A 23,998-nucleotide genomic window follows, 5' to 3' on the forward strand; every position below is an offset into this window, starting at 1 on the left:
ATTTTAGTGATTGAGGAAAGTGTTGAGGTATCAATTACTCATCCTCTATCCGAAAGTTACAGCATTTTACATATGATCATAGTACAATATTAGGCAATGTTTTCTTTTGTCGTGATATCTGTGAAAAATATGTATTTGGAAAAAATATTTTCAGATCGTCTCAATGAAAAAAAAAAAAACTTAGGTAAGAGTAGTGAGTAATGAGGTGATGGTAGTGGTGGTAACGGAAAATTTAAGATTTAGGTTTGAACCCCTGCCGCAATTAACTATTGCTTAGCCGGTCTTCGACTATCTAGTGGCAAATAAATAAAGTTTCAACATATTAAACATATAAAGCAAGTTTCAAAGATTTCATTATTCAAGGAGGATAAAAGAAAACGACAAATCGATGAATAAGAAAATGATGTTATCTGGTGAATATGACAAACGTCTACGGCTTGTGCAAACAGGTTCCTGATGCAGAATCAATATTTTTCAACCCCTTTAATACAAATAATCGCGCTCAATAATTATTAATTTATTCGAGATTCCTAAGAAAAGTATTTAGATGCATTCCATTGATATTAAGTTTACCAAAATTAAAAAATTATATTGTAGATTACATTTCTATTTTTTTACAAAATTAAACAAAAATACCAAATCATATTAAATTGTTCAATTTACGTAATGAGAAAACATTTTCATAGCGATAAAAAGGTTTTAAAAGGTATAGGAAAAGACGTACAAATAATTTTATTTTTCATACCAAGATTGATATAATTGCACCATACCCTTAAAATAACCTAGAGAAGCCGAATCCATATCATATTTAAAGAAAAAGAACGCATTTAAGATAAACCAAAATGTATCATTATTTTAAGAGTAGATCCGAATATCCTTTGTTCAACGTCCGTTCCGATAACCATACACTTTTTACAAATTAATATTGTACAGTGATATATACCATCCTCAATATTTGGGGCATGTATGGATAAATGCATTAAGAGGATGAACAATCTCACAGTTCACAACCCATTCCTCAAAGAATGTTCAAACTATAAAAGCATAATTTGAATTCATAGTTCGACACTACGATGCACTGCTAAGAAGTTATTGTCAACAGCGACTGATGATGATATAGAGGATTAATACAATGCAAAGAATAGACTTCGAGTATCTCAATGTCTGATCCCTGCAGAACACAAAGTCCTCCTCTGTCCAGCCTCAAGTTGTCCTGAACATTTTACCGGACATAGGTACTTTTTCAATAAGGCTTACATTCAAACTTAGGAGAGAATAAGGCTTACATTCAAACTTAGGAGAGAATGAGAATTTGTTTTCACATATGCACAATAATACTTCGATGAAAATGCCAAATACGCATTACTTCTTTACAACATCCCTAGTTAACGACAATTGTTTCCTCAAGTTAGGGGATTTCAAGAAATATAATCATTAAAAACCCTTAGTTCACACTTCCAATTATTGGACATCAATTTCAAATCTTCCTCAAAACCTCGTTGTCAAATTCCTTTTTCACAATTTTGAAACAAAAGGAGAGGAAATTGCAGAATCAAGAAATTTTTACAGTCTACGCCTCTAGTTGTAGAATTTCTGAACTATTTATATCGTAGATTCTCCATCCAATAAGATAAAAAAATTTAAGCCAATATATCCGCGCTTCAGCAAAGCTGTTAGTTTACCTCAGCGAGTGCCTCTATCATCCTTGTCACTAGTTTGAGGAGTGTACTGGCTGGTTGACGATGGTGAGTAACCAGGTTGACTTGGTGAGTAACCAGTACTGGGACTGCAAATAATCAAACGGAAAAAGAACAAAAACAGACCGTGCTCAGGAATATGACTTTCATACAACTTAGAAGTCAAAGAATTATCAGTGTACAAACGCATACCTATATTGGGGTGAACTTGGGCTATAGTCTGGGCTCACGCCAGAATTAAATGGGCTACAAAAAAAGAAAGAATGAACAAGTCACATATGTATAGACACAATCTCCAATGCTGCCACTGTCCTTATCACGGACAAGAGATGAACTGTTTAAACGTTTGACAAGACAATAAATGAATTTATCTTACCTGCTGGGACTGTATGTTGGGCTTGATGGTGAATAAGACGGTGATGTCGGTGAATATGATGGGGACGTGGGGCTGGAAAAAGATAAATTAGACATATGCTTGGAGTACAAAATTATCTAAAAATAAATATGCAGTCAAACCAAAGTTTTTGGCTAAAAAATCAAGGGAACTCATTGTGTTTGAACTTTGAAGGTTTTGTAAACAATACCAAAAATAAATATTAAAGAAGTCCAGAGAATAACTCACCTGTAGTTTGGGGATGTGGGACTATATGGACTTGATGGAGACAATCTTGGACTGCTTGGAGAATATGCCAATGAAGGACTGTACTTTGCTGACTGGGGATTGTAACTTGGGGAAGTAGGACTATACGATGGGGATGTTGGGCTATATGAGGGTGACGTAGGGCTGTATCCAGGTGAAGTGGGGCTGTAAGCAGGGGATGCAGGGCTATATGATGGGGAGGTAGGGCTGTAAGAGGGTGAAGTGGGGCTGTATGAAGGTGAGGTAGGACTATATGAAGGTGACGTAGGGCTGTAGGAAGGTGAAGTGGGACTATATGCAGGTGAAGTGGGGCTATAGGCAGGTGAAGTGGGACTGTATGCAGGTGAAGTCGGGCTGTAGCTGGGAGAAGTTGGGCTATAACTGGGTGATGTGGGGCTGTAGCTGGGTGATGTAGGACTGTAGCTGGGTGATGTTGGGCTATAGCTGGGTGATGTGGGAGAGTAGGATGGACTGGTTGGCGAATAAGCCGGACTTGTAGGACTATATCCTGGAGAACTAGGGCTATACGTGGGAGAGGTCGGACTGTAACCTGGTGATGTGGGACTGTAGCCCGGAGATGTAGGACTGTACCCAGGTGATGTGGGGCTGTACCCAGGCGATGATGGACTATAGCCTGGAGATGATGGACTGTACCCGGGAGATGAGGTGGGAGAAAATGCCATCCCACCAACATAAGGTGAAAACTGGGCATCCGACGTAGGAGACAGACGCAAATTTGGACTCAACAAATAACTAGGAGACATCACGGTGTCATGATACGGAGTTCCAGATATTGGAGAGCGAGCAGGAGTCATGCCAAAATCAAGACCATCCATATAACTAGGCAGTTGGAGCTCAATGGCATTCTTCAGCATCTCATCATTAAGATACAATGCACATTCACCTGTGCCAATGGGGGCAAGCTGACCTAGCATAATGTTTTCAGTGACACCCCTTAAGTAATCAGTCTCCGCATATACTGCAGCATCAAGCAGAATATCAACTGTCTCTTCAAATGAGCATCTCATCATTGGCCCAGTATCATTCCGGTTGATACCATGACGGGTAATGGCCATCAGATGCCCCCGATAAGTCATTGTATCACAAAGAATAGCCAAATGCCTGTAATTGACATAGGAACCATCAAACGAAATTACGACACGCAATTCATCCAAAAGAGCTCGCCGAACTGCCTCAATACCAAGAACTTCAATAACTTCAATTAAGTGGTTGCTTGTGGTCCTGGTCGCATCAACATCTTCATGGCACATCACAGCCAGAAGGTTGACACCTTCAGTATCAAGCATCCATTCCTCATTAGGCTTAAAACCTTCACTCTCATCAAACTTCTGAGTTTTAGTATTCTTTATAAAAACTTTGTTGATGTCAGCGATACCGCGCAGGGTCATTTCAGTCAGCATGTTGCTTTCTATCTTCTTTAAGAAAACATCATCTTCAGCGGATTCATCCTGAATCTCACCCTTGGGTGCCTCATCATTCATAATACGGATACGAAGTATAAGTTTTTCCGCATTATCATCATTAAATATACAAGTCAAATCATCGTCAAATTCAAGGTTAATCTTCTCTGCAATGTCAGCCATACTCAACTTCTTATCCACCATCATTTCACGATTCAGCTCTATGCGAAGCAACCAAGGTGAGATTTTCTCAAGGGCAACTTCTTCATCGGGCATTTCATAGTAGGACTTCACGAAATCAACATCCTCTTCAATTATTGTACTCATCGGATCCGGATCATACCACACCTCTGTAGCTTGTGTCACACTCCTTAGAGTGGTATATTCTAGAGCACACTGCACACTCTTGGCTCTCTCTTTAGTCTTACCAACCTCAGGATTCAAGTACACAGACAGAGAAGGTGTTTTAATTCTCTTTGCCACATTAATGATTTCCCTTAACCTAGGAACACCAAGAGTAACATTCTTTGCGCTGACACCAGCATAATGGAAAGTGTTAAGAGTCATCTGAGTAGCAGGTTCACCAATTGATTGGGCAGCTACACAACCAATCATTTCTCCAGAGGCTACGAGCGACTGCAAGAACCTTGATTCTATTTCTCCCACTACCCACTCAAATGCCTCACGAGAGAGCCTGTATTCCTCCAAGACCCTTTTACTTGCGAAAGTGCTGCGAAGAAGAATGTTAAACAGGAGAGTAGCATTCTTTTGAGCTTCTTGACTTAAAAGATCTTCACCAGGAACAACCTTAAGCCGCTCCTGCAGCTTATCAATGGCTTCCACAATTTCCATTGGATGCATATCAGAAGGCCTTCGGAAATCAACCTTAAATGTCTTCTGAGCATTCCAGATAAGCCTCTTCAAGTTAACAGGTAGTGGAAGAGAACTGTCACCACTAGGGGCTATCTCAGTTGCAAGTTGATATCTATCAGCTTCAAGTTTCTGAACCTCGGCCTCAAACACATTACGAAATTCTCGGATGGTTTTTAAGTCTTCTACAGGCTCTTCAAGCATGTAGGTAGGCTTCCAGTTTTCATCATCAAATTCATACCTAAACACCCTATCAAATTCTGTCTTTTTCATTTTAAGGGAATCCAGCTTCTGTGTTTCAATCCAAACGGCGTCCATACCATCTTCCCCGTAAAGAAACTGTATAACGTCTCCCAAAGAATTTCTAACAGTCCCATCATATTTAACCATGATGTCCTCCATAGCCTTTACCAGTCGCCTCTGGATGTACCCAGTTTCAGAGGTCTTCACGGCAGTATCAATAAGACCTTCCCTACCACCCATGGCATGAAAAAAGAACTCTTGAGGGGTCAACCCTCGCAGATATGAGTTCTCCACAAAGCCACGACTTTCAGGCCCATAATCATCTTTTGTGAAATGAGGCAATGTCCTATCTATGAACCCATATGGAATTCGTTTACCCTCAACGTTCTGTTGGCCCACACAAGCAGTCATTTGAGATATGTTAATAAAACTTCCTTTGGAACCAGCTGTGACCATTGCTTTCAGATTGTTGCTCTCAGATAAACTTTTTTGAGCACTATTTCCAGCATCATCACGAGCTCTGTTTAGTGTCTGAAATTATCAAATATGGAAGTTTGTCATAATTACCCAAAATAAAATTTTAATATTATAACAATGTCAAAAACAGTCCAATATTAAACCTGATTCACTCTGTTTTCAAATGAATCCATCATTGTCCGACCAGGCTCAGCCTCCAACTTTTTCTCTTGGGCATCCCTGATAAGTTGTTTCACTTTCTCCTTAGCTGCTGATATAGTCTGATTTATGGTTTCCATAGTGGACGCATCAGCAATTGTATCACCAATTCCAATGCTAAAAGCATGCTGCAAAAGCCAGTAGTTTACAAGCCACTGAGTATGCCCAAGAAATTTCCGAGCTGCATCAGGACCAACCTCTTCCCTGTATTCAAGTAGACATTCAGTGATATAAACATAGAAAAAAGGAACCGATTGAACTAGTTTCCAGAACAACTAAGTCACTTTTAGATCAATAGACACAACCCCTGTCCTGAGCTTGTAGAGGTAGATTGATTATTACATAACCCAATTCATCTATTAAGCAATGTTATCAAATAGCGAAAATGGCATTTGGCTCTGAGCCCAAAACCAGCCTTATAAATATCACACATGATGTGGTGGCCAGAACTGTGGCCAACAAGTTATGCACACTAAAAAAACAATAAAACAAGAACTTTGTTAAAAATAGCATACGACAAACTAATTTAATAACATTTATAAAACTATAACAATAAGCTGCATACCAAATCACGTGAATGAGACTTCCAGTAGATGTTCCAAGTGTCTTTTTGCAAAGTGTTCCAGTAAGTAGTTCGCCTTTTTCAATTCTGACCATGGTATCCCCAGGGGTTATGGATCCCCTTTCATTCTCACTGTGCCAACTAGAATATCTAATTAGATTTATAGGCTTAGGAATGATGAGATTGAAAACTTGTTTCCCTGTCCATAATGGTTCTGGCTTCAATATTGCAGGAGTAGGAACTTTCCCATCAAAATCTTCCCACCACATCAATATGTTCATGAAAACATCCTAGTTATAAAAAAAAGGAAAGTTCTGATCAGATTATATATAAAGTCTGTACAACAACCATGCGGCTTAAATAAACTGCAACAGCAGAAAAATTCACTTCGTATAACCTTTGGGATAAAAGTATCTCTCTTAGTGATTTTTCTGCATCCTAAAAGTGAATCTTGGACAATTCCCATCACTGGCCTGTTTGACTGTGGTGACACAATGCATTTAGGCACCATCATAAGCTCCAACACCTCAGCTCTGGTTTCAAAAGACTGAGGAACATGCATATTCATTTCATCCCCATCAAAATCGGCATTATATGGTGAAGTTACGGACAAGTTAAGCCGGAATGTAGAATATGGCATGATTTTGATTCTATGCCCCATGATGGACATTTTGTGAAGACTAGGCTGACGATTGAAGAGAACAAAGTCTCCATCATTCAAATGACGCTCAACCTAAAACCACAACATTAAAAGCTATTAGAACGCACTGAGAGAAAACCAAAATGAACAATATCATCATTGTTTAAAAGCAGTACCTTGTAGCCAAGCTCCAAATGGTGATCACTACTTTTCTTTAAATATCTGAGATCGAGCCTTTGTCCATCATCACGAATGATGTACTTGGCACCAGTTTTTCCAGGTGGAGGATGGGGTCCATACTCCACAAGTTCCTTCAACCTGATTTTTTTTCATTTCAAATATTTTCTGTTAAAAAAGGAAGGTAATGCACCAATTGCAACAGGAAATGCATACCAAAATACAACCTTTCAATGTTGTATGGAGTCACGGTCTCAGGGTATGTTAGATTCAAAGCAATACTCCATGGCACTCCCAATTGATCAATGTTGATTGTTGGATCAGGTGTAATGACTGTTCGAGCAGAAAAATCAACTCTTTTACCCATCAAGTTACCTCTAATCCGTCCTTCTTTTGCTTTGAGCCTGCTACATATTGATTTGATAGGCCTTCCGGATCTTTGAGTAGCCTACAAAAATAAATAAGAACTAATCAATACTTCATCAAAAATTTAAAAAGCCGTTGAAGATTATCGGAAGTATATATCCATAGAAAATGCTAAATTCCTGTAATACCCTTGGCAGTCCAGGCAACTCATTATCAAAATATGTTGCTATGTGGAACTGCAATAATTGAGCAAACTCAGAAATAATATGTGCAGGAGATCCGTTCCTCTCCTGTCTCTTAAGATTCTCATTGTGCCTGATGATCATAGCCAGCTGATGAGTTAAATCATCCTACAAATAAGGAAGAACCAAAAAAGTTAGCAAGTAACACACGGATTAAAAAAGTTTTACTTCACATGATATCAGTCAAAATGACCAAGGAAAACTATAATTAAACAAGATACACTTGCAAAAATTGGAATAACCAAGAGCGCATAAAAAACTTGCCTCACTCCTAGAGGATGTGTCCATCATCACAGAAGGTCTCACAGGTGGAGGAGGAATTGGAAGAACTTGTAAAATCATCCAGTCAGGACGGGCATACTTAGGGTTCAAGCCCAACAACTGACAGTCCTCGTCGCTTATCCTTTTCAGAACACCAAGAACCTTCAATAGATATAACAAGTCACCAACTACATCAATTCCTGCAACAGTGATCTTAAAAGTGCTCATGCTAAATATCCAGAATTAAGAACAATTACCCTTTCTGCAGAAAGGGTTTGTTTCCTCTCTACAGGTTCAGGAAGCTGTTCTTGATCATCACTTTTTTTCCTTTGAGCTTTGTACTCTGCAATCATTTTCATCCCCTCAATCGTAATCTTTGGTTGCTGAGCACCACAGCCACCGCGACTCTTTTTAACTGGCTCATCGGTATCTTGTCCAGGAATATCAATTTCATCTCCCCCTTCACACTTGCCTTTGTTTTTGCAAGCATCCAGAATCTTTTTCAGCCTGTTCTTGGGATTCCTGATCCTTAAAGCTAGCTTAAATTTGTGATCATTCTGCATAAAAGGCAATCAACATAAAAAAACATTGGATTCCACTCTCCTACACTTACAAAATAGAAGATTAAAAAATAATTTGGACAACAAATTCCCCTCTCCTCTTACTAAACAGACAAAATCTCCAATTGACCACAATTCACAACCAATTGAACTCAGATTCCCCTATTTCTCATTTTCCACAACCTCAATAGCTAATCAAGTCAGTATTATGCAAAGCCCACTTGCAAAAATACCTCGTCAGCTAGAATTTTAGAGCAGTTGAAGCACACACAACGCATTATAGTCAACACGGTCTTTAGAAACCCAATGTGAAACATTGGCTTGGCAAGCTCCAAGTGTCCAAAGTGACCAGGACATTCAGCCATACTCGCCGTGCAAGTGTCACACTTGAGCTTTCTGTCAATAGTTCCAAGTCGAGGGTCACTCAATCCTCCAACCTTCGGCTTCCCTCTCTCCGTCGTCTCACCGTGCTCAATTTGCACCACAGACATTTGCCTCTGAAACACACACACATAAACCAATCAACAACTTCATAGCACCACAAAACTGGAAAGAAACACTCGAATCCATTTATATTCGAGAAATTTCAAAACAAATTGAAAGAATTAGATAGTGGCTTAGGGTTTATTACGATCTCATCGGGACTGAGTATTCCGAACTGAACCATCCGGACTTTGGCGACCTCCGCCGGAGAGAACGGAAATCGAATATCCATGTCAAGGATTACAAGAAAGAATTTCTGCAAAGATTAGCGCAAGAACTCTCGAGTCAGAGGAGTAGATTTCTGCTCGCCGCAGAGGATTTTTGCTCTTTGGGAAGGGTTTCTGCTAACCCTAGTCTCTATTTTTCAATCCCAGAGGGGAGTAACAGATTTTGTATTGGTTGTTGCATTCGTCTTCTGAAGTATTAGGGGCAGCCCAAGCCCTAGAACTTGAAACAAAGTGAGAGATTATGTATTTGTTTCTTCTTTGGTTCTCTTAAATATCAGGGAAAACACAAGTGAAGATCGCTTTTCCTTTACTATCAAAATAAAAAAATAATTGTCATAATAATTATTAAAAACAATTACTAAAATTTATATTAAAAATTTAAAAAGTGAATACATGTCAAAAGTTAAAAAAAATTGAATAGTTATTTTTTTACTCACGCAAAATTAATTATATTTAGAAGGATAAAAACAATAACATATGTTTTCAAAAATAATTATAAAATATAAAAATATAAAATTGTAAGATAATATGTATATCAAAAAAATATTCTTTACTAATAATATTGAATAGTGGTCACCAAATCCTAAGCTTTATATTTTAATCTTTGAAACAAAGTAGAGAATCACATACCCATTCAATCATGTGGTCTAATAATTTGTTTATTTACTTATTTTCTTAAATATTAGTACAAAAAATAAACTTCTATATTTTTTAATAAATAATAGTTATAATAGCTACCTAAAAATAATTAATAATTGTTAGTGTTTTGCATCATTGAAAAATATAAGTAATTTGTAGTGTATTATGTTAATGAAGGGTGTAGAATTACTTTGAGTTATTTATATATTTTTTTTAAAATATAATTAAAGATAAAATATAAAAAAGTATATGTCCTTATATATATTTTTCAATTGTCACTCTTTTCTCTTTTTTTTAGATGATAGAAGTTTCCACCTCCCTTCATACATTCTTGGTCTAACCCAATAAATGCAGTTTCATGGAAAGTTAACACTAAGAAGAGAATTAGCATAGCTGAAGTTCTAATAAAAGACACAATTCCATTGCATAGACTATGAATGTCATTTTTGAATTACAATATTTATCTTTATATATATATATATATATATATATATATATATATATATATATATATATATATATATATATATATATATATATATATATATATATATATATATATTATTTTCGAATACTCATATTTTGAATTGTATTGAAAAAACAAAATATGATAGCCATTTTTTTCCTTTTCTTTTTTATACACCTTAACTAATTTCTTCACTGGCCACAATTCTGGTATAAGTTTTTAGGAACAACCAAAGCATCATAAAAGCAAATAACAACTTCATCAAAACACTAATAACCTCTTTTTAAAATTATATAAACAGTTTAAAAACCAATTTCTCCACACACTTTTATAAGAAAAAAATGAAAAAATAAATTTCATTTTCTCATAAACTAAAATTATTTTGTTAACAAACAACTTCTATAAATTAATTTATGCATAAATACATTATAGTTTTAAGAAACAACTTTTTTTTCCTAAATTTGCTTATTAAAAAATGTATAAATAAGACCTCGATTATGCATTTGTTTAGTCAAAGTTTTATAATATGGTATTCTGACATGGAATTTATTGTTTTTAATCCATATTTTTAGTCAAAAACAATAAATGTGTTGTGGTTTTCTGGGCACATAGTAGATAGAGAAAAAGAAAATCATCCATGCCTAGAGTTTCCATATAAGACAATTCCTAGCATAAAACTTCATTTCAATATAAATCCCATTCAAGTTGTTCAAGATTGAAATCAGTCATTAAATATGATGGGTATCATTTTTTTTTATTCATGTAAATGTTCCTATTTTTCTATCATTTAAATACATTTTATTATATACAGTTCAATATTGTATTTGTTCTAAAATTTTCATACACAAAAGGGTTGCAAAATTTGCTAACAGCTAGTCTTTTTGTTGTTCTAAATCTTTCAAAAATTGAGTTGTTTCTCGATTTCATCTGTTGCGTCTAACTTGACTGACAGACTCACCCTGCACAAATAACTAGAAAAATATCAATCTAAAATCAACACAAAAATAAAGTTTCTCTAGTTTAATAACAGCTGAAATTTTTTAACATATATGTAAGTACCGAAAACAAAGTTGCATGATTTATCTGCTTGATTGGTTACTTGACAAATCATGCTCAATCCAAAACCATTTTTTCTATAGAAAACTTCATCAATTTCATAAAGATAGCACAACACACCAAAACCATCCTCTCTGATTCAGAATTTGAGCTAGATATACAAGTTTATGAAGCAAATTATGTGATTGGGAAAGTTAAACAACTCCTCAATCTTTTTTCAAAAAGTATATTTAACAAATAAATACAAATTAATAACATCTTGTGTAGGGATGTCAAAAAAATCCGTACCCGCGGATATCCACGGATAAAACCCGCAATGGGTAGGAAATGGATATTAAAAATGGATACCCGCTATCCGCGGGTATGAGTATTTTTGATACCCGCATGTTAACGGGGCGGGTACGGGTATCATAGTATCCGTACCCGTGGATACCCGTACCCGCTAAACTTTACCTTATATATATATATATATATATATATATATATATATATATATATATATATATATATATATATATATATATATATATTAGTAAACAACATTATGAGTCTTCATCCAATAATGGTGGTCAGATTCTTACCCCACAAATGAGTAAATTACTTCCATATACTGTGGAGGTATTGATGTGTCTCTAAGACTGGTTATGGACCAACATGGAAGGTAATGAAATTAACACTTTTACTTAGATATTTTAATTAAGTGAATGTTAGAAATTTTTACTGAACTTCTTATGTTTTAAGCTTTTAGATTAAAATTGGACAACATGAAACTTTATACAATGTTGCAAGAGGTGGACATTGATGAAGTTAGTAATTTCTTTAATATTTTATTCAAAAATAAACTACAATATAAATTGGTAGTGATTTTTTATTTGTTTGTTTGTTAAGAATCAATCGGAGAAAGGAGACTTGTTGATCTAAACACTAATTATGGTTAAATATTTATTTTTTAAAATATTTTTGTAAATACCCGTGGATACCCGCGGATATGAAAAAAATAAACGGGTACCCGCATAACGAATACCCGACGGATATAGGTACGGGTACGGGGCAAATATTTTTCTAGCAGGTAGGATACTGGGGAACTACTACCCATACCCTACCCGCCCCGTTGACATCCCTAATCTTGTGTATCATTTTAGATAAAATATAAAATAGTGTATAATTATTTTGTAAGTGAATGTTATTTGGTCTCTTTATTACTTTCCCATTACCATTGGTTAAACATTTTTTTATTTATTTTAAGTTATTGAATATTGTCGTATATGATCTGCAAAATTTGATTTAAAAATTGAAAATAATTTCACCTCAGCAATGAAGCAGTGGCATCGTGTGTCCTTTTTCCACAACCACACGCTTTGGACTTTTCGCAAACACCTTGTACTTCTACCTCCGGCACCTTCAAAACCCTTCTCCCACACCATAGCCTTCACACCATTGCCGATCATGGCCTCTGCGTACACCTGCACGGCGTGCGGCTCCAACCTGAATCTCAACTCCGTCTACGCCTTCCCCCCGGACTTCTACTTTGAGGCCGGAAACAAGGACTCCGTCTCCTTCTCCGCCTTCACCGCCATAGACGCAGCCAAGTTCAAGTTCGAGAAGGAGGACAAGATTCGCCCCTTCTTCGAAACCGTCAACTACTGGGGAATTCAGAGGAAGAGGACCAAGATCAAGTGCAGCAACTGCTCCTCTCTCCTTGGCCATGTCTACGACGACGGTCCACCGCTTACCAATTCTCCCGGTCAGTTTCACATGGGACCCAGCCAAGTCATACGACGAGAACCAAGATATAGGTTTAAGACCAAAGCTATCACAATCGCTTATACTTAATTTCAATTCTACACTTCTCTTTGAATTTGTGTGTCAATTTTTGCTGTTACTATATGTAATTTGCGTTCTTGATTGGTACTTTGTGTTAAGAAACATAATAGAGCACTGGTTTATACTTCGATTACAGATTGAATTGCGAATTGGATATGGCAGGTATTTTAGGTATTTAGAAAGAATGGTTAGAAAGATCAACTAGGGATATCTGATATGATAATTACAAACAGGGAAAACTGGAATTCATGCCACTTCGTTTAAGAATAAAAGGAGAAAGAAAATTTTAAGAGCTTAAGAATCTACTCTATGGAGACTATACTTAAATTTTCTATTAATTATTATAATTATACTCTGCAATAAACATTGTAACTACAAAAGAATCTTTCTGTTACCAAGTTCTGCTCCTCCTATATTGAGGGATCTGCAGGTAAAATTTCTGATCTGGAGAAAAAGCATAACTGTCGCTTCAAATAAAGGTTTCTTTGTGTTTTTGTTTGGAGGATGTGAACTAAAATCTATAATTTTTCTGAACCGCGTCCTCTTGTAAAATTCTTTTTTATATTTCTTGCTACAATTGAACACAAAAATTAAACCAATCTTCTCCAAGCTACCAAAGCTATTTGGTGGATGAAAGAACGTGGTAGGAGTGAAACTGGACGAGTTAAATAGAATGTACATTATATTCGAGAAGTGTGTGGTGACTTTTGAAGTTCACAAATTGTAAACATTTTCTAAGATATGATGCTAACAAGCTCAAACTCCAATTTTGGATCAATCTTTCAATTGACTTTTCTTCTTTGGGTTAAATATGTTTTTGGTCCGTCAAGTTTTAATGAATTTTGAAATTAGTACCTCTTCGAAACTTGATATCAATTTAGTCTTTTATCTTAGTTCTTATTACCAAATTTTATTAAGTTTAAGTTTCAAGCGCATTTTAATGATAGTATTTAAGTTAATATTGAAGTAAAAGTGTGTCAAACAACGTAAACAATTCAAATACTATCATGAAATGCGCTTGAAACATAAGATAAAATTAATAAAATTTGGTAAAAAGGACTAAATCCACACATTTCTAAAGATGAAGGACTAAATTGATATCAAGTTTCAAATATGGACTAATTGCAAGATTCACTGAAACTTGAGGGACCAAAAACATATTTAACCCTTCTTCTTTTTATGTAAGTAACCTAATATTCCGGCCACCACGAGTGATATTATACCGATTCCTACAAGTCCCTTGTGCTGATTTAGCTTCTGATATAATCCCTTGGACTTGTTTAGATTCTTGGGATCGAAGCCCAACTTTAAGAGTTTCTTATGTGAAATTGCATATTCTTTAAAAAAATATATCCTCATCCTGTTAAAATTAAAAACTAGATCGATATTATCAATACAATAAAAAAGTTAGCACAATTGATGCCGTTATGAGATCGTAATCACTGAAAAAAACTCAAATGGCTCAAAATACGAATTCAAGATTTAAATATAATTTTGTGAGATTGAAATTTGAACTGTTCGATTTTATCTGATAAATGTAATTTACTAACTGTCCCATTGTATAATTTGTAATTGCGTTAAATTTCTATTTGTCCCAAAGGGAAAAAATGTATTTGATAAAAAGGAAGGCTTTGGTCGTTACCTTTGCATACCGTTCAACATAGTGACGAAATATTTGATCCTCTACTAAAGCATAGTCCATGGGAAGCCTCGAAAAGGATGAACCCTTACTCAATAGTTCCCTATTTCCTCGATTCAAAGAAAATAGTTAAGTGTTGCGGGGAATTTCAACTGTATACTTTGAAATGGACAAATAATTATAATTGTGTAAATAAATATCTTACTTAAAATAGGAATTATCAAACTTCAAAGGTTCATTTGTCCAGTTTCTTTCTTCAAACTTATTGCGATCTTCATGCGTCTCACTCTTAGGTGTCTCTCTCTTGTCAATTGAAGCGAATAAAAAAAAGTTATGCATATATATAAGTAGCGATTCCTGGACATATCACTTAGTTTTTTTAATGATTGTGAATATATTGCTTACCAGTGGTACTTTTGGATGCATAACTCTTATTAAAGAGTGGCCTCCATATAGAACTACAATGTCTTTGTCTTCACTTAGTCCCATGCCACAAAATTTTTTCCTTAAACTCCTTGCATCTGAAAATTTTCCATTTAAAAAAGAATTTTCATAATAATAGCGAGCCAAGATTATAAATACGTTGGATAATCATTGTTAACAAAAACCAATTTCAACTTTAACTGGGAAGACAACCCAAAGGGAGATACATTCATAAACGATTGTAAAAATTAGAGACTTAACAACCAACATAAAGTATTACCTTCTTCACCATTTAGAAAGTGTGCTTGGACTCGTGGACATTCATTTGAATCCTAACAAAGAAAATATATACATTATACAAAAATTAGTGATATATAAAAATGAACTCATGAATAATTAATAACTTTCAATTCAAACAAAGCTACTACAATACATTCATATATTTTAATGATAAATCAAAGGTCAAGAGACCTCAACGAAATCCTAAAATGCGTGATTTATGATAAGAAAAGAATTTCACCCTCATTAAATGTGATTAAAGAAAAAAAAAATCAAAGATTCAATTGTCTTACTATGTTCATTCATAATTAACTACCTAAGTGTTGAGTTTTCATTATGTTCAATCAATCTATTTCACTAAACATAAGCATTATGGTGTACCTTTTACACACACACACACACAGATATATATATATATATATATAGAAATTCACAATATTGCTTAGTTTTTCAGAAGTGTCTTATTATCTACATTTTTGTATGAACCAAAAATCTATATATACACATGAGTACACATTTTGACCGGGAACAAAGTCAATAGTTGGACCCTGAGTGACCTCTATTGCAACAACACTAGCAAGCTGAAACGCAAATTATCCAATTATAAGAGTTAATATAATCAAACTTAAGGTGATTTAATCCACTGTAATATAATTAATTTTTGTAATCATCATAATACATTTAAATAGTAGCAGATTGAAAACAAAAAACCTGGTAAAGGTTTGCGTATGAAACTTTTTTAAGTTTAAGTTTGTGCTTCACTATATCTGTTTGGGGAAGAAATTAACCAATTTTAAAAACAAAACAAAACAAAAAAAGCTAAACAAGTGTTGACATAAATAAAACCAAAGAAATGAGAAGTAATTAAATTGACCACAGTATTGAACTGCTTTTTCCAATTCCTTGATTGCTTTGTGTTTAATGCTGAATATAATAGAACCATTGGGGCCTCCGGTTCTGCTTCTGGCATCGTACGTTGCAGCATCGTTCCACCAGTGTGCAACATTAAGTAATCACATACTTGTTTGGTTTTAAGCTAAATTTTTAAAATTATCTTCATATATTAATCATCATCCAAACACGTTAAAAGTATGAAAATTAACATAGATGAAATGAGCGTGTGCGCGTTTATCCATAGATTTAGATAATCAACCTACATTTTGGATCTAAAAAACAAAAATGAACGAATAAAAGTTCAATTTGGAATCATATTTGGACGAAATTAAAACGTGAAGTTCTTAGGGAGTGACGTACGCTAGTTGAAGCATGAGAGGGGCGCATTTGTTGTTGGCGATGAAGGAACGAAGTTCACGTCGAGCTATCTCTATTTCCTTGAGATACTCTTCGTCAACTTCACCCATATTTTGCATCGAAGTTAGTTTGATGATACAGTGCAACGTATAAATAAATGATGGAGAGAGAGCACAGTGATGCTGATGCTGATGATAATTGCAAGTAAAGAATGGATCTCACCGCTCTGGTGCACGCAGAGGAAAAAGAATTGTTTTTTTTGGAGAATAAAGGAGAAAGGAATTTGTTGCCGTGTGTTTCCATCACAACCCAAGCACCAACGAGATTCACCAACATGAAACGTGTTTTAAAACTATTTTAATTATCATTTTTTTTAAGCTTATTAAAACAATTGTTTGGTGATTGTATTTTAAAGAATAATGATATTTTAATTCATTTTTTTTATTCATTTTTAATCCACTACTCTCATCATCCTTATATCATCACATCATTACAAAAAATTAAAATAGATAATTTAAGGAAAAAAAAAATGGGTTAAAATATCATTTTCCGTATTTTAAAACCCTTTTCAAAATGAAGAAGACGAAAAATACTTGGTTGTAAAATTTATTCTGAAAAAAAAAATTATGTTGGATTATGTAAAAATCACTTTATGTTATCACTGGGAATGACAAAATAGGTTATGGTCTTTCGTCAAAAATAAGATGAGTCAAGTTTTATATTTTCAACTCCTCAATCAATTTTAGTGTGACTTTCTTAATCCTTTAAATCGGAGGATCGAACGGATTGATCTCCTGTTTTTTTTTAATTAAAATTTAAAATATAAAATAATTTAAAAAAATAATTTTTTTATATTATATTATTTTAATATGTAAATATGAATAGTATTGTAACATAAATAATTAATATTTATAAATTAAGTTTTAATTACTGGTTATAATTTATAATAAAATAATTTAAGATGTAAATATAATTATTATTTAATTTATTCAATTAAAAATATTACTTAATAAATTTAAAAATTAAAATTTATTTATATGATTAAATATGATTTTAATATATATATATATATATATATATATATATATATAAATGTAAATGTAAACAAAATATAAAAAAAAAAAAAAAATTTGGCAAGTCAGTTTCATCCAATTTAATAGCAAACCAATGGCGGGACGAGCCAGCTTGTTTTGGTTCCTAATTCAAAGAATATAATATAAATTCTAAACTCTACATCATAAATCAAATACTAGATAAACCAAACAAATAATAACAATGTAAAGATTTAGTTAGTATTTTCATCTTAATATTTATGGAGTTTATTTAATGTGATTCTTTAATTTTACTTTTTCAATTCGGTGCTCCTTTTATTTAAAATTAATGTAATATGGTTTTTGTTGTGTTAAATTGATATTAACACCATTTTGGAGGTCAAAATATCAGTGTTTTGTTTTGTTTTTTTACTTTTTTTGTTAATTATTTTCCTTCTACCTTCCATCACCCCCTCTTTTTCATCACACATTCCACTCGTTACCTTTTTAAAAAAATAAAATAAAATAACAACTCGAAATCAAAAAGTTTAATTTTGAAAAAACCCACTTCTCGTGAGTTAAACTCAAAATGCGGGATTTTATTGTTTCACTGAAAGGTGAAAAGAATCCGAAGAAAAGTAGGAAAAAGGACTAGAAGAATGAAAAAAAAAAAAAGTGTAGGAGCTTGTGGTAAAAGGAATGAATAGGAATAAAAATAAATAGAAAATGTCAAAGTGTAGATGGTAAATAAATCCTAAAAGGGGAGAGAAAGGACAAAAAATTGTGAAAAGGGGAAAATGGTGATGAATGGGGTAGGAAGATGACCAAAATATGTCTTAAGCCTATAGTAAATTAACAAAGAATAGTTAAAAAGAGGTTAACAAAATACAAAAGGTCAATGTGGTTCAATTGAATCATTAATTATTAACTTCAAAATCTATTGACAAAAAAATAAGTTTAACATTTAATGAAAGATATAATTTTTCAGCAAAGACGCATTAATTGATAAAAAAAAAATTTAAGCATAATTTATCCTTATAAAATTGATTTATAAAGTAAGATTTATATTTATTTATATTATATAATTTATGTAATTTGATTTTATCTTTAATCGATGCAGTGGAGGAACTTAGACAAAAAATATAGGGGAGCCAAATAGATTTTTTATATATAATTTATTTTAGTTAAAAAAAAAACTCTTCATCTTTTCTCTTCATTTCCTCTGTTTAAAATAAGCACACATAATAGTAGAATTCAAAAAAAATATTACTATCATTCATTATTATATCATGCTATTATTTCATAATACCAAACCATGAATACCATTTTAGATAAGCCCTTCGTACCTTATCAATTTGATTTTGTGGTATTGTCAAATTTGAGGCCGTTTTCTCGCGTTATAATGAATTTTTAAATTCATTATATTATAACTCTAAGAACTTTAGATATTTGTTTTTTATTGTCTTAAATTCATGGTTCTCGTCAAATTTCTTAAGTTTAGTTAATGTAAATGCATTTTTTTATCTTTATCACAAACCCTCTTAAAAAAAAGAATCAATTTTTTTACTTTTTATCATAATCTTTCTAATATAAATTTATCATCTCTTGCCTATCTGAAAAACATAAAATTTATATTCACAAATCACAATTATCACAAAAACATAACAAAACTCATATCACTTTAATTAAATAAGCAACACGGTATGAATTCAAAACTTAAAAAAAATTACCATAGGCAGCAAAAAACACAAAATCCCTAAATTTCACAATTAAGGATTATAATAATATGGGAAAAATTATAATTAGGTTCATACCATTTTCATAAAAGAATCCCTAAAATCATAATTAGGGTTTTATTAATTTGGGATAAACATTCTAAATAAATTTAACATACATAAATCATGATAAAATACTAACCTTGATATGAGAGATCATGCAATAATGTATACTTCAATATCAATTTATGTGTTTTCCAACCTCTATTTCTCAATCTATCTCTTTGTATTGATTTCTCATAATTTACATGGTGGAAAGATCTTATAGCGAGAAAAAAAAATCTAATCTCTTTTATAAATCAATGTCTTCATTAAATTTTTTTATTTTATCTTTTATTATAATTTTTCATAATATAAATAATATATAAATATAATTTAAAAAATATATAAATATATATATAAAAAATTCAAAAAAAAATTGGGGGAGCCACGGCTCCCCCTGTCACCACATAGGTCCGTCCCTGAATCGATGTGTGATATCCAACACACCCCTCATGTTAAAACATATACATAATCTTGAATGAGAGACTATATATTTTTGAGTAGTATGATAATGGATGAATACTAAGACTAACAAATAGTAACATTCGTTAGGATAATCTCTAACATTATTCTCATCCCATAATAAAAAAATGAACTTTAAACTTAAATCAACCTTTTAAATTAGTTTTATTAAAGAAATTAATTTTAAATTTTATTTCTTATCATAATATTAAAATCGGACTAAAATTATTAAAGGAAACAATAATAAATCACCAAACAAATTTTAACTATTAAATTAGATATTATTGAACTATCAGCAGTGGCGGATATTGACCAAAAGTGTCGGAGGGACCAAAATAACGACCAAAATAATATAATTTTGAGATCATTAGATTCAATCATTAGTATAATGTTTCAAAAAATGACTTCTTTAACTGAACATTTTTTATCATTAGTATAATGCTTCAAAATATGTGAAGAAGTATAATCTATCTTGTTTTAGTCCATAATTTCATTTTCATCACTCTTAAACGATTAATTTATTATTTCATTATTTATCAATATACATTTTTTGTAAATAATACTAAAAAATAATTGATCATAATCTAATAAAAAATTGAGACATGTAATTATTAAAAGAAAAATATATTCATTATTATTAATACATAATACACTATTTTTTTCTATATTCATTAAAAAAAATACAAAAAGCTCATAAAATAAAAAAAATAATGTTTTCATTATAAAGTTAAAAAAAAAAATTGAATAGTTATTTTTTTACTCACGCAAAATAAATTATATTTAAAAGGATAAAAACAATAACATATGTTTTCAAAAATAATTATAAAATATAAAAATATAAAATTGTAAGATAATATGTATATCAAAAAATTATTCTATACTAATAATATTGAATAATGGTCACCAAATCCTAAGCTTTATATTTTAATCTTGAAACAAAGTAAAGAATCACATACCCATTCAATCATGTGGTCTAATATTTGTTTATTTACTTGTTTTCTTAAATATTAGTACAAAAAATAAACTTCTATATTTTTTAATAAAAAAATAGTTATAATAGCTACCTAAAAATAATTAATAATTGTTAGTGTTTTGCATCATTGAGAAATATAATTAATTTGTAGTGTATTATGTTAATGAAGGGTGTAGAATTACTTTATGAGTTATTTATATTTTTTATTTTTAAATATAATTAAAGATAAAATATAAAAGAGTATATGTCCTTATATATAATTATATTTTTCAATTGTCACTCTTTTCTTTTTTTTTAGATGATAGAAGTTTTAACATTACTCAATAAGAGAATTAGCACAGCTAAAGTTCTAATAAAAGACACAATTTCATTGTGTAGACTATCAATCTCATCTCTGAATTACAATATTTATCTTTATTTATATATATATATATATATATATATATATATATATTATTTTCGAATACTCATATTTTGAATGATAGCCATTTTTTTCCTTTTCTTTTTTATACACCTTAACTAATTTCTTCACTAGCCACAACTCTCGTATAAGTTTTTGGGAACAACCAAAGCATCAAAGCAAATAACAACTTCATCAAAACACTAATAACCTCTTTTTAAAATTATATAAACAGTTTAAAAACCAATTTCTCCACACACTTTTATAAGAAAAAAATGAAAAAATAAATTTAATTTTCTCATAAACTAAAATTATTTTGTTAACAAACAACTTCTATAAGTTAATTTATGCATAAATACATTATAGTATTAAGAAACTACATTTTTTTTTCCTAAAATTGCTTATTAAGAAATGTATAAATAAGACCTCGATTATGCATGTGTTTAGTCAAAGTTTTATAATATGGTATTCTGGCATAGAATTTAATTTTTTTTAATCCATATTTTTAGTCAAAAACAATAAATGTGTTGTGGTTTTCTGGGCACATAGCATATAGAGAAAAAGAAAATCATCCATGCCTAGAGTTTCCATATAAGACAGTTCCTAGCATAAAACTTCATTTCAATATAAATCTCATTCAAATAGTTCAAGATTGAAATCAGTCATTAAATATGATGGGTATCATTTCTTTTTCATGAAAATGTTCCTATTTTTCTATCATTTAAATACATTTTACTAGATACAGTTCAATATTGTATTTGTCATAAATTTTTCATACACAAAAGGGGTGCAAAATTTGCCAACGGCTGCTAGTCTTTGTGTTGTTCTAAATCTTTCAAAAGTTGAATTGTTTCTTGATTTCATCTGTTGTGTCTAACTTTTCTGACAGACTTACCCTGTACAAACAACTAGAGAAATATCAATAAAAAAACAACACAAAAAAATAAAGTTTCTCTAGTTTAATAACAGCTGAATTTTTTTAACATATATGTAAGTACCTAAAAAAAGTTGCATGATTTATCTGTTTGATTGGTTACTTGACAAATCATGCTCAATCCAAAACCATTTTTCTATAGAAAACTTCATCAATTTCACAAAGATAGCACAACACACCACAACCACCCTCTCTAATTCAGAATTTGAGCTAGATGTACAAGTTTATGAAGCAAATTATGTGATTGGGAAAGTTAAACAACTCCTCAATCTTTTTTCAAAAAGTATATTTAACAAATAAATACAAATTAATAACATCTTGTGTATCATTTTAGATAAAATATAAAATAGAGTGTATAATTATTTTGTAAGTGAATGTTATTTGGTCTCTTTATTACTTTCCCATTACCATTGGTTAAACATTTTTTTTTATTGTAAGTTATTGAATATTGTCGTATATGATCTGCAAAATTTGATTTAAAAATTAAAAATAATTTCACCTCAGCAATGAAGCAGTGGCATCGTGTGTCCTTTTTCCACAACCACACGCTTTGGACTTTTCGCAAACACCTTGTTCTTCTACCTCCGGCACCTTCAAAACCCCTTTCCTCACACCATAACCTTCACACCATTGCCGATCATGGCCTCTGCGTACACCTGCACGGCGTGCGGCTCCAACCTCAATCTCAACTCCGCCTACGCCTTCCCCCCGGACTTCTACTTTGAGGCCGGAAACAAGGACTCCGTCTCCTTCTCCGCCGTAGACGCAGCCAAGTTCAAGTTCGAGAAGGAGGACAAGATTCGCCCCTTCTTCGAAACCGTCAACTACTGGGGAATTCAGAGGAAGAGGACCAAGATCAAGTGCAGCAACTGCTCCTCTCTCCTTGGCCATGTCTACGACGACGGTCCTCCGCTTACCAATTCTCCCGGTCAGTTTCACATGGGACCCAGCCAAGTCATCCCCCGAGAACCAAGATATAGGTTTAAGACCAAAGCTATCACAATCGCTTATACTTAATTTCAATTTCACTTCTTTTGTTATACGGATCACCGTAGCTTATATAGCTTCTGTAATATTCTACATTTCTCTTTGAATTTGTGTGTCAATTTTTGCTGTTACTATATGTAATTTGCGTTCTTGATTGGTACTTTGTGTTTAGAAGCTTAATAGAGCACTGGTTTATACTTCGATTAGAGATTGAATTGCGAATTGGATGTTGCAGGTATCTTAGGTATTTAGAAAGATCAACTAGGGATATCTGATATGATAATTACAAAATAGGGAAAACTAGAATCTGCTCTATGGAGACTATAATTAAATTTTCTATTAATTATTATAATTATACTCTGCAATAAACATTATAACTACAAAATAATCTTTCTGTTACCAAGTTCTGCTCCTCCTAGATTTAGGAATCTGCAGGTAAAATTTCTGGTCGGGAGAAAAAGCATTACTGTTCCTTCAAATAAAAGTTTCTTTGTTTTTGTTTTGGAGGATGTGAACTAAAATCTATAATTTTTCTGATCTGCGTCCTCTTGTAGCATTATTTTTTATATTCTTGCTACAATTGAACACAAAAATTAAACCAATCTTCTCCAAGCTACCAAAGCTATTTGGTGGATGAAAAACGTGGTAGGAGTGAAACTGGACGAGTTAAATAGAATGTACATTATATTCGAGAAGTATGTGGTGACTTTTGAAGTTTACAAATTGTAAACATTTTCTAGAAGAAGATGATGA

At 32.4% G+C, this 23,998-nt stretch overlaps 3 protein-coding genes and 1 pseudogene across 4 annotated transcripts; 2 read left to right on the forward strand and 2 right to left on the reverse strand.

Annotated features, from left to right (window-relative positions):
• Positions 1-826: 826 nt before the first annotated feature.
• NRPB1 (RNA polymerase II large subunit) lies at positions 827-9,304 on the reverse strand. Of its 2 annotated transcripts, XM_028057698.2 has the most exons (15): positions 8,986-9,304; positions 8,588-8,851; positions 8,052-8,351; positions 7,798-7,956; positions 7,480-7,641; positions 7,153-7,373; positions 6,925-7,066; positions 6,506-6,841; positions 6,112-6,398; positions 5,492-5,750; positions 2,320-5,402; positions 2,074-2,145; positions 1,890-1,943; positions 1,683-1,786; positions 827-1,213 (listed from the first exon to the last, which is right to left on the reverse strand). In XM_028057698.2, exons 1-14 carry the CDS (start codon positions 9,067-9,069, stop codon positions 1,684-1,686), a joined length of 5,526 nt encoding a protein of 1,841 aa, XP_027913499.1. In that variant the 5' UTR covers positions 9,070-9,304; the 3' UTR covers positions 827-1,213; position 1,683. The 2 variants fall into 2 exon arrangements, with proteins under 2 accessions (XP_027913499.1, XP_085526264.1); XM_085670138.1 differs by lacking the exon at positions 827-1,213 and having other exon boundaries at positions 1,339-1,786.
• A 3,242-nt stretch (positions 9,305-12,546) lies between these two features.
• LOC146888508 (uncharacterized) lies at positions 12,547-13,184 on the forward strand. The gene has a single exon (XM_085669711.1). The coding sequence runs from the start codon at positions 12,672-12,674 to the stop codon at positions 13,056-13,058; it is 387 nt and encodes a 128-aa protein (XP_085525837.1). The 5' UTR covers positions 12,547-12,671; the 3' UTR covers positions 13,059-13,184.
• A 1,026-nt stretch (positions 13,185-14,210) lies between these two features.
• LOC146888509 (L-ascorbate peroxidase 3-like) lies at positions 14,211-16,751 on the reverse strand (annotated as a pseudogene).
• A 6,027-nt stretch (positions 16,752-22,778) lies between these two features.
• LOC114166880 (methionine-S-oxide reductase) lies at positions 22,779-23,451 on the forward strand. Its single transcript, XM_028051758.2, has one exon. It carries the CDS (start codon positions 22,898-22,900, stop codon positions 23,273-23,275), a length of 378 nt encoding a protein of 125 aa, XP_027907559.2. The 5' UTR covers positions 22,779-22,897; the 3' UTR covers positions 23,276-23,451.
• The last annotated feature ends 547 nt before the right edge of the window (positions 23,452-23,998 follow it).

This window comes from Vigna unguiculata, chromosome 2, assembly GCF_037176805.1.
Source record: "Vigna unguiculata cultivar grain cowpea cultivar isolate G323 ecotype 2 chromosome 2, ASM3717680v1, whole genome shotgun sequence".
Lineage (NCBI taxonomy): Eukaryota > Viridiplantae > Streptophyta > Magnoliopsida > Fabales > Fabaceae > Vigna > Vigna unguiculata.

Coding starts and splice junctions, on each gene's coding strand:
- NRPB1 (XM_028057698.2), bottom strand. CDS start 9,069: ATGGATATTCGATTTCCGTTCTCTCCGGCGGAGGTCGCCAAAGTCCGG. Junction 8,852..8,985: donor TACTCAGTCCCGATGAGATC/GTAATAAACCCT, acceptor TGTGTGTTTCAG/AGGCAAATGTCTGTGGTGCA. Junction 7,067..7,152: donor ACTCCATACAACATTGAAAG/GTTGTATTTTGG, acceptor AAAAAAAATCAG/GTTGAAGGAACTTGTGGAGT.
- LOC146888508 (XM_085669711.1), top strand. CDS start 12,672: ATGGCCTCTGCGTACACCTGCACGGCGTGCGGCTCCAACCTGAATCTC.
- LOC114166880 (XM_028051758.2), top strand. CDS start 22,898: ATGGCCTCTGCGTACACCTGCACGGCGTGCGGCTCCAACCTCAATCTC.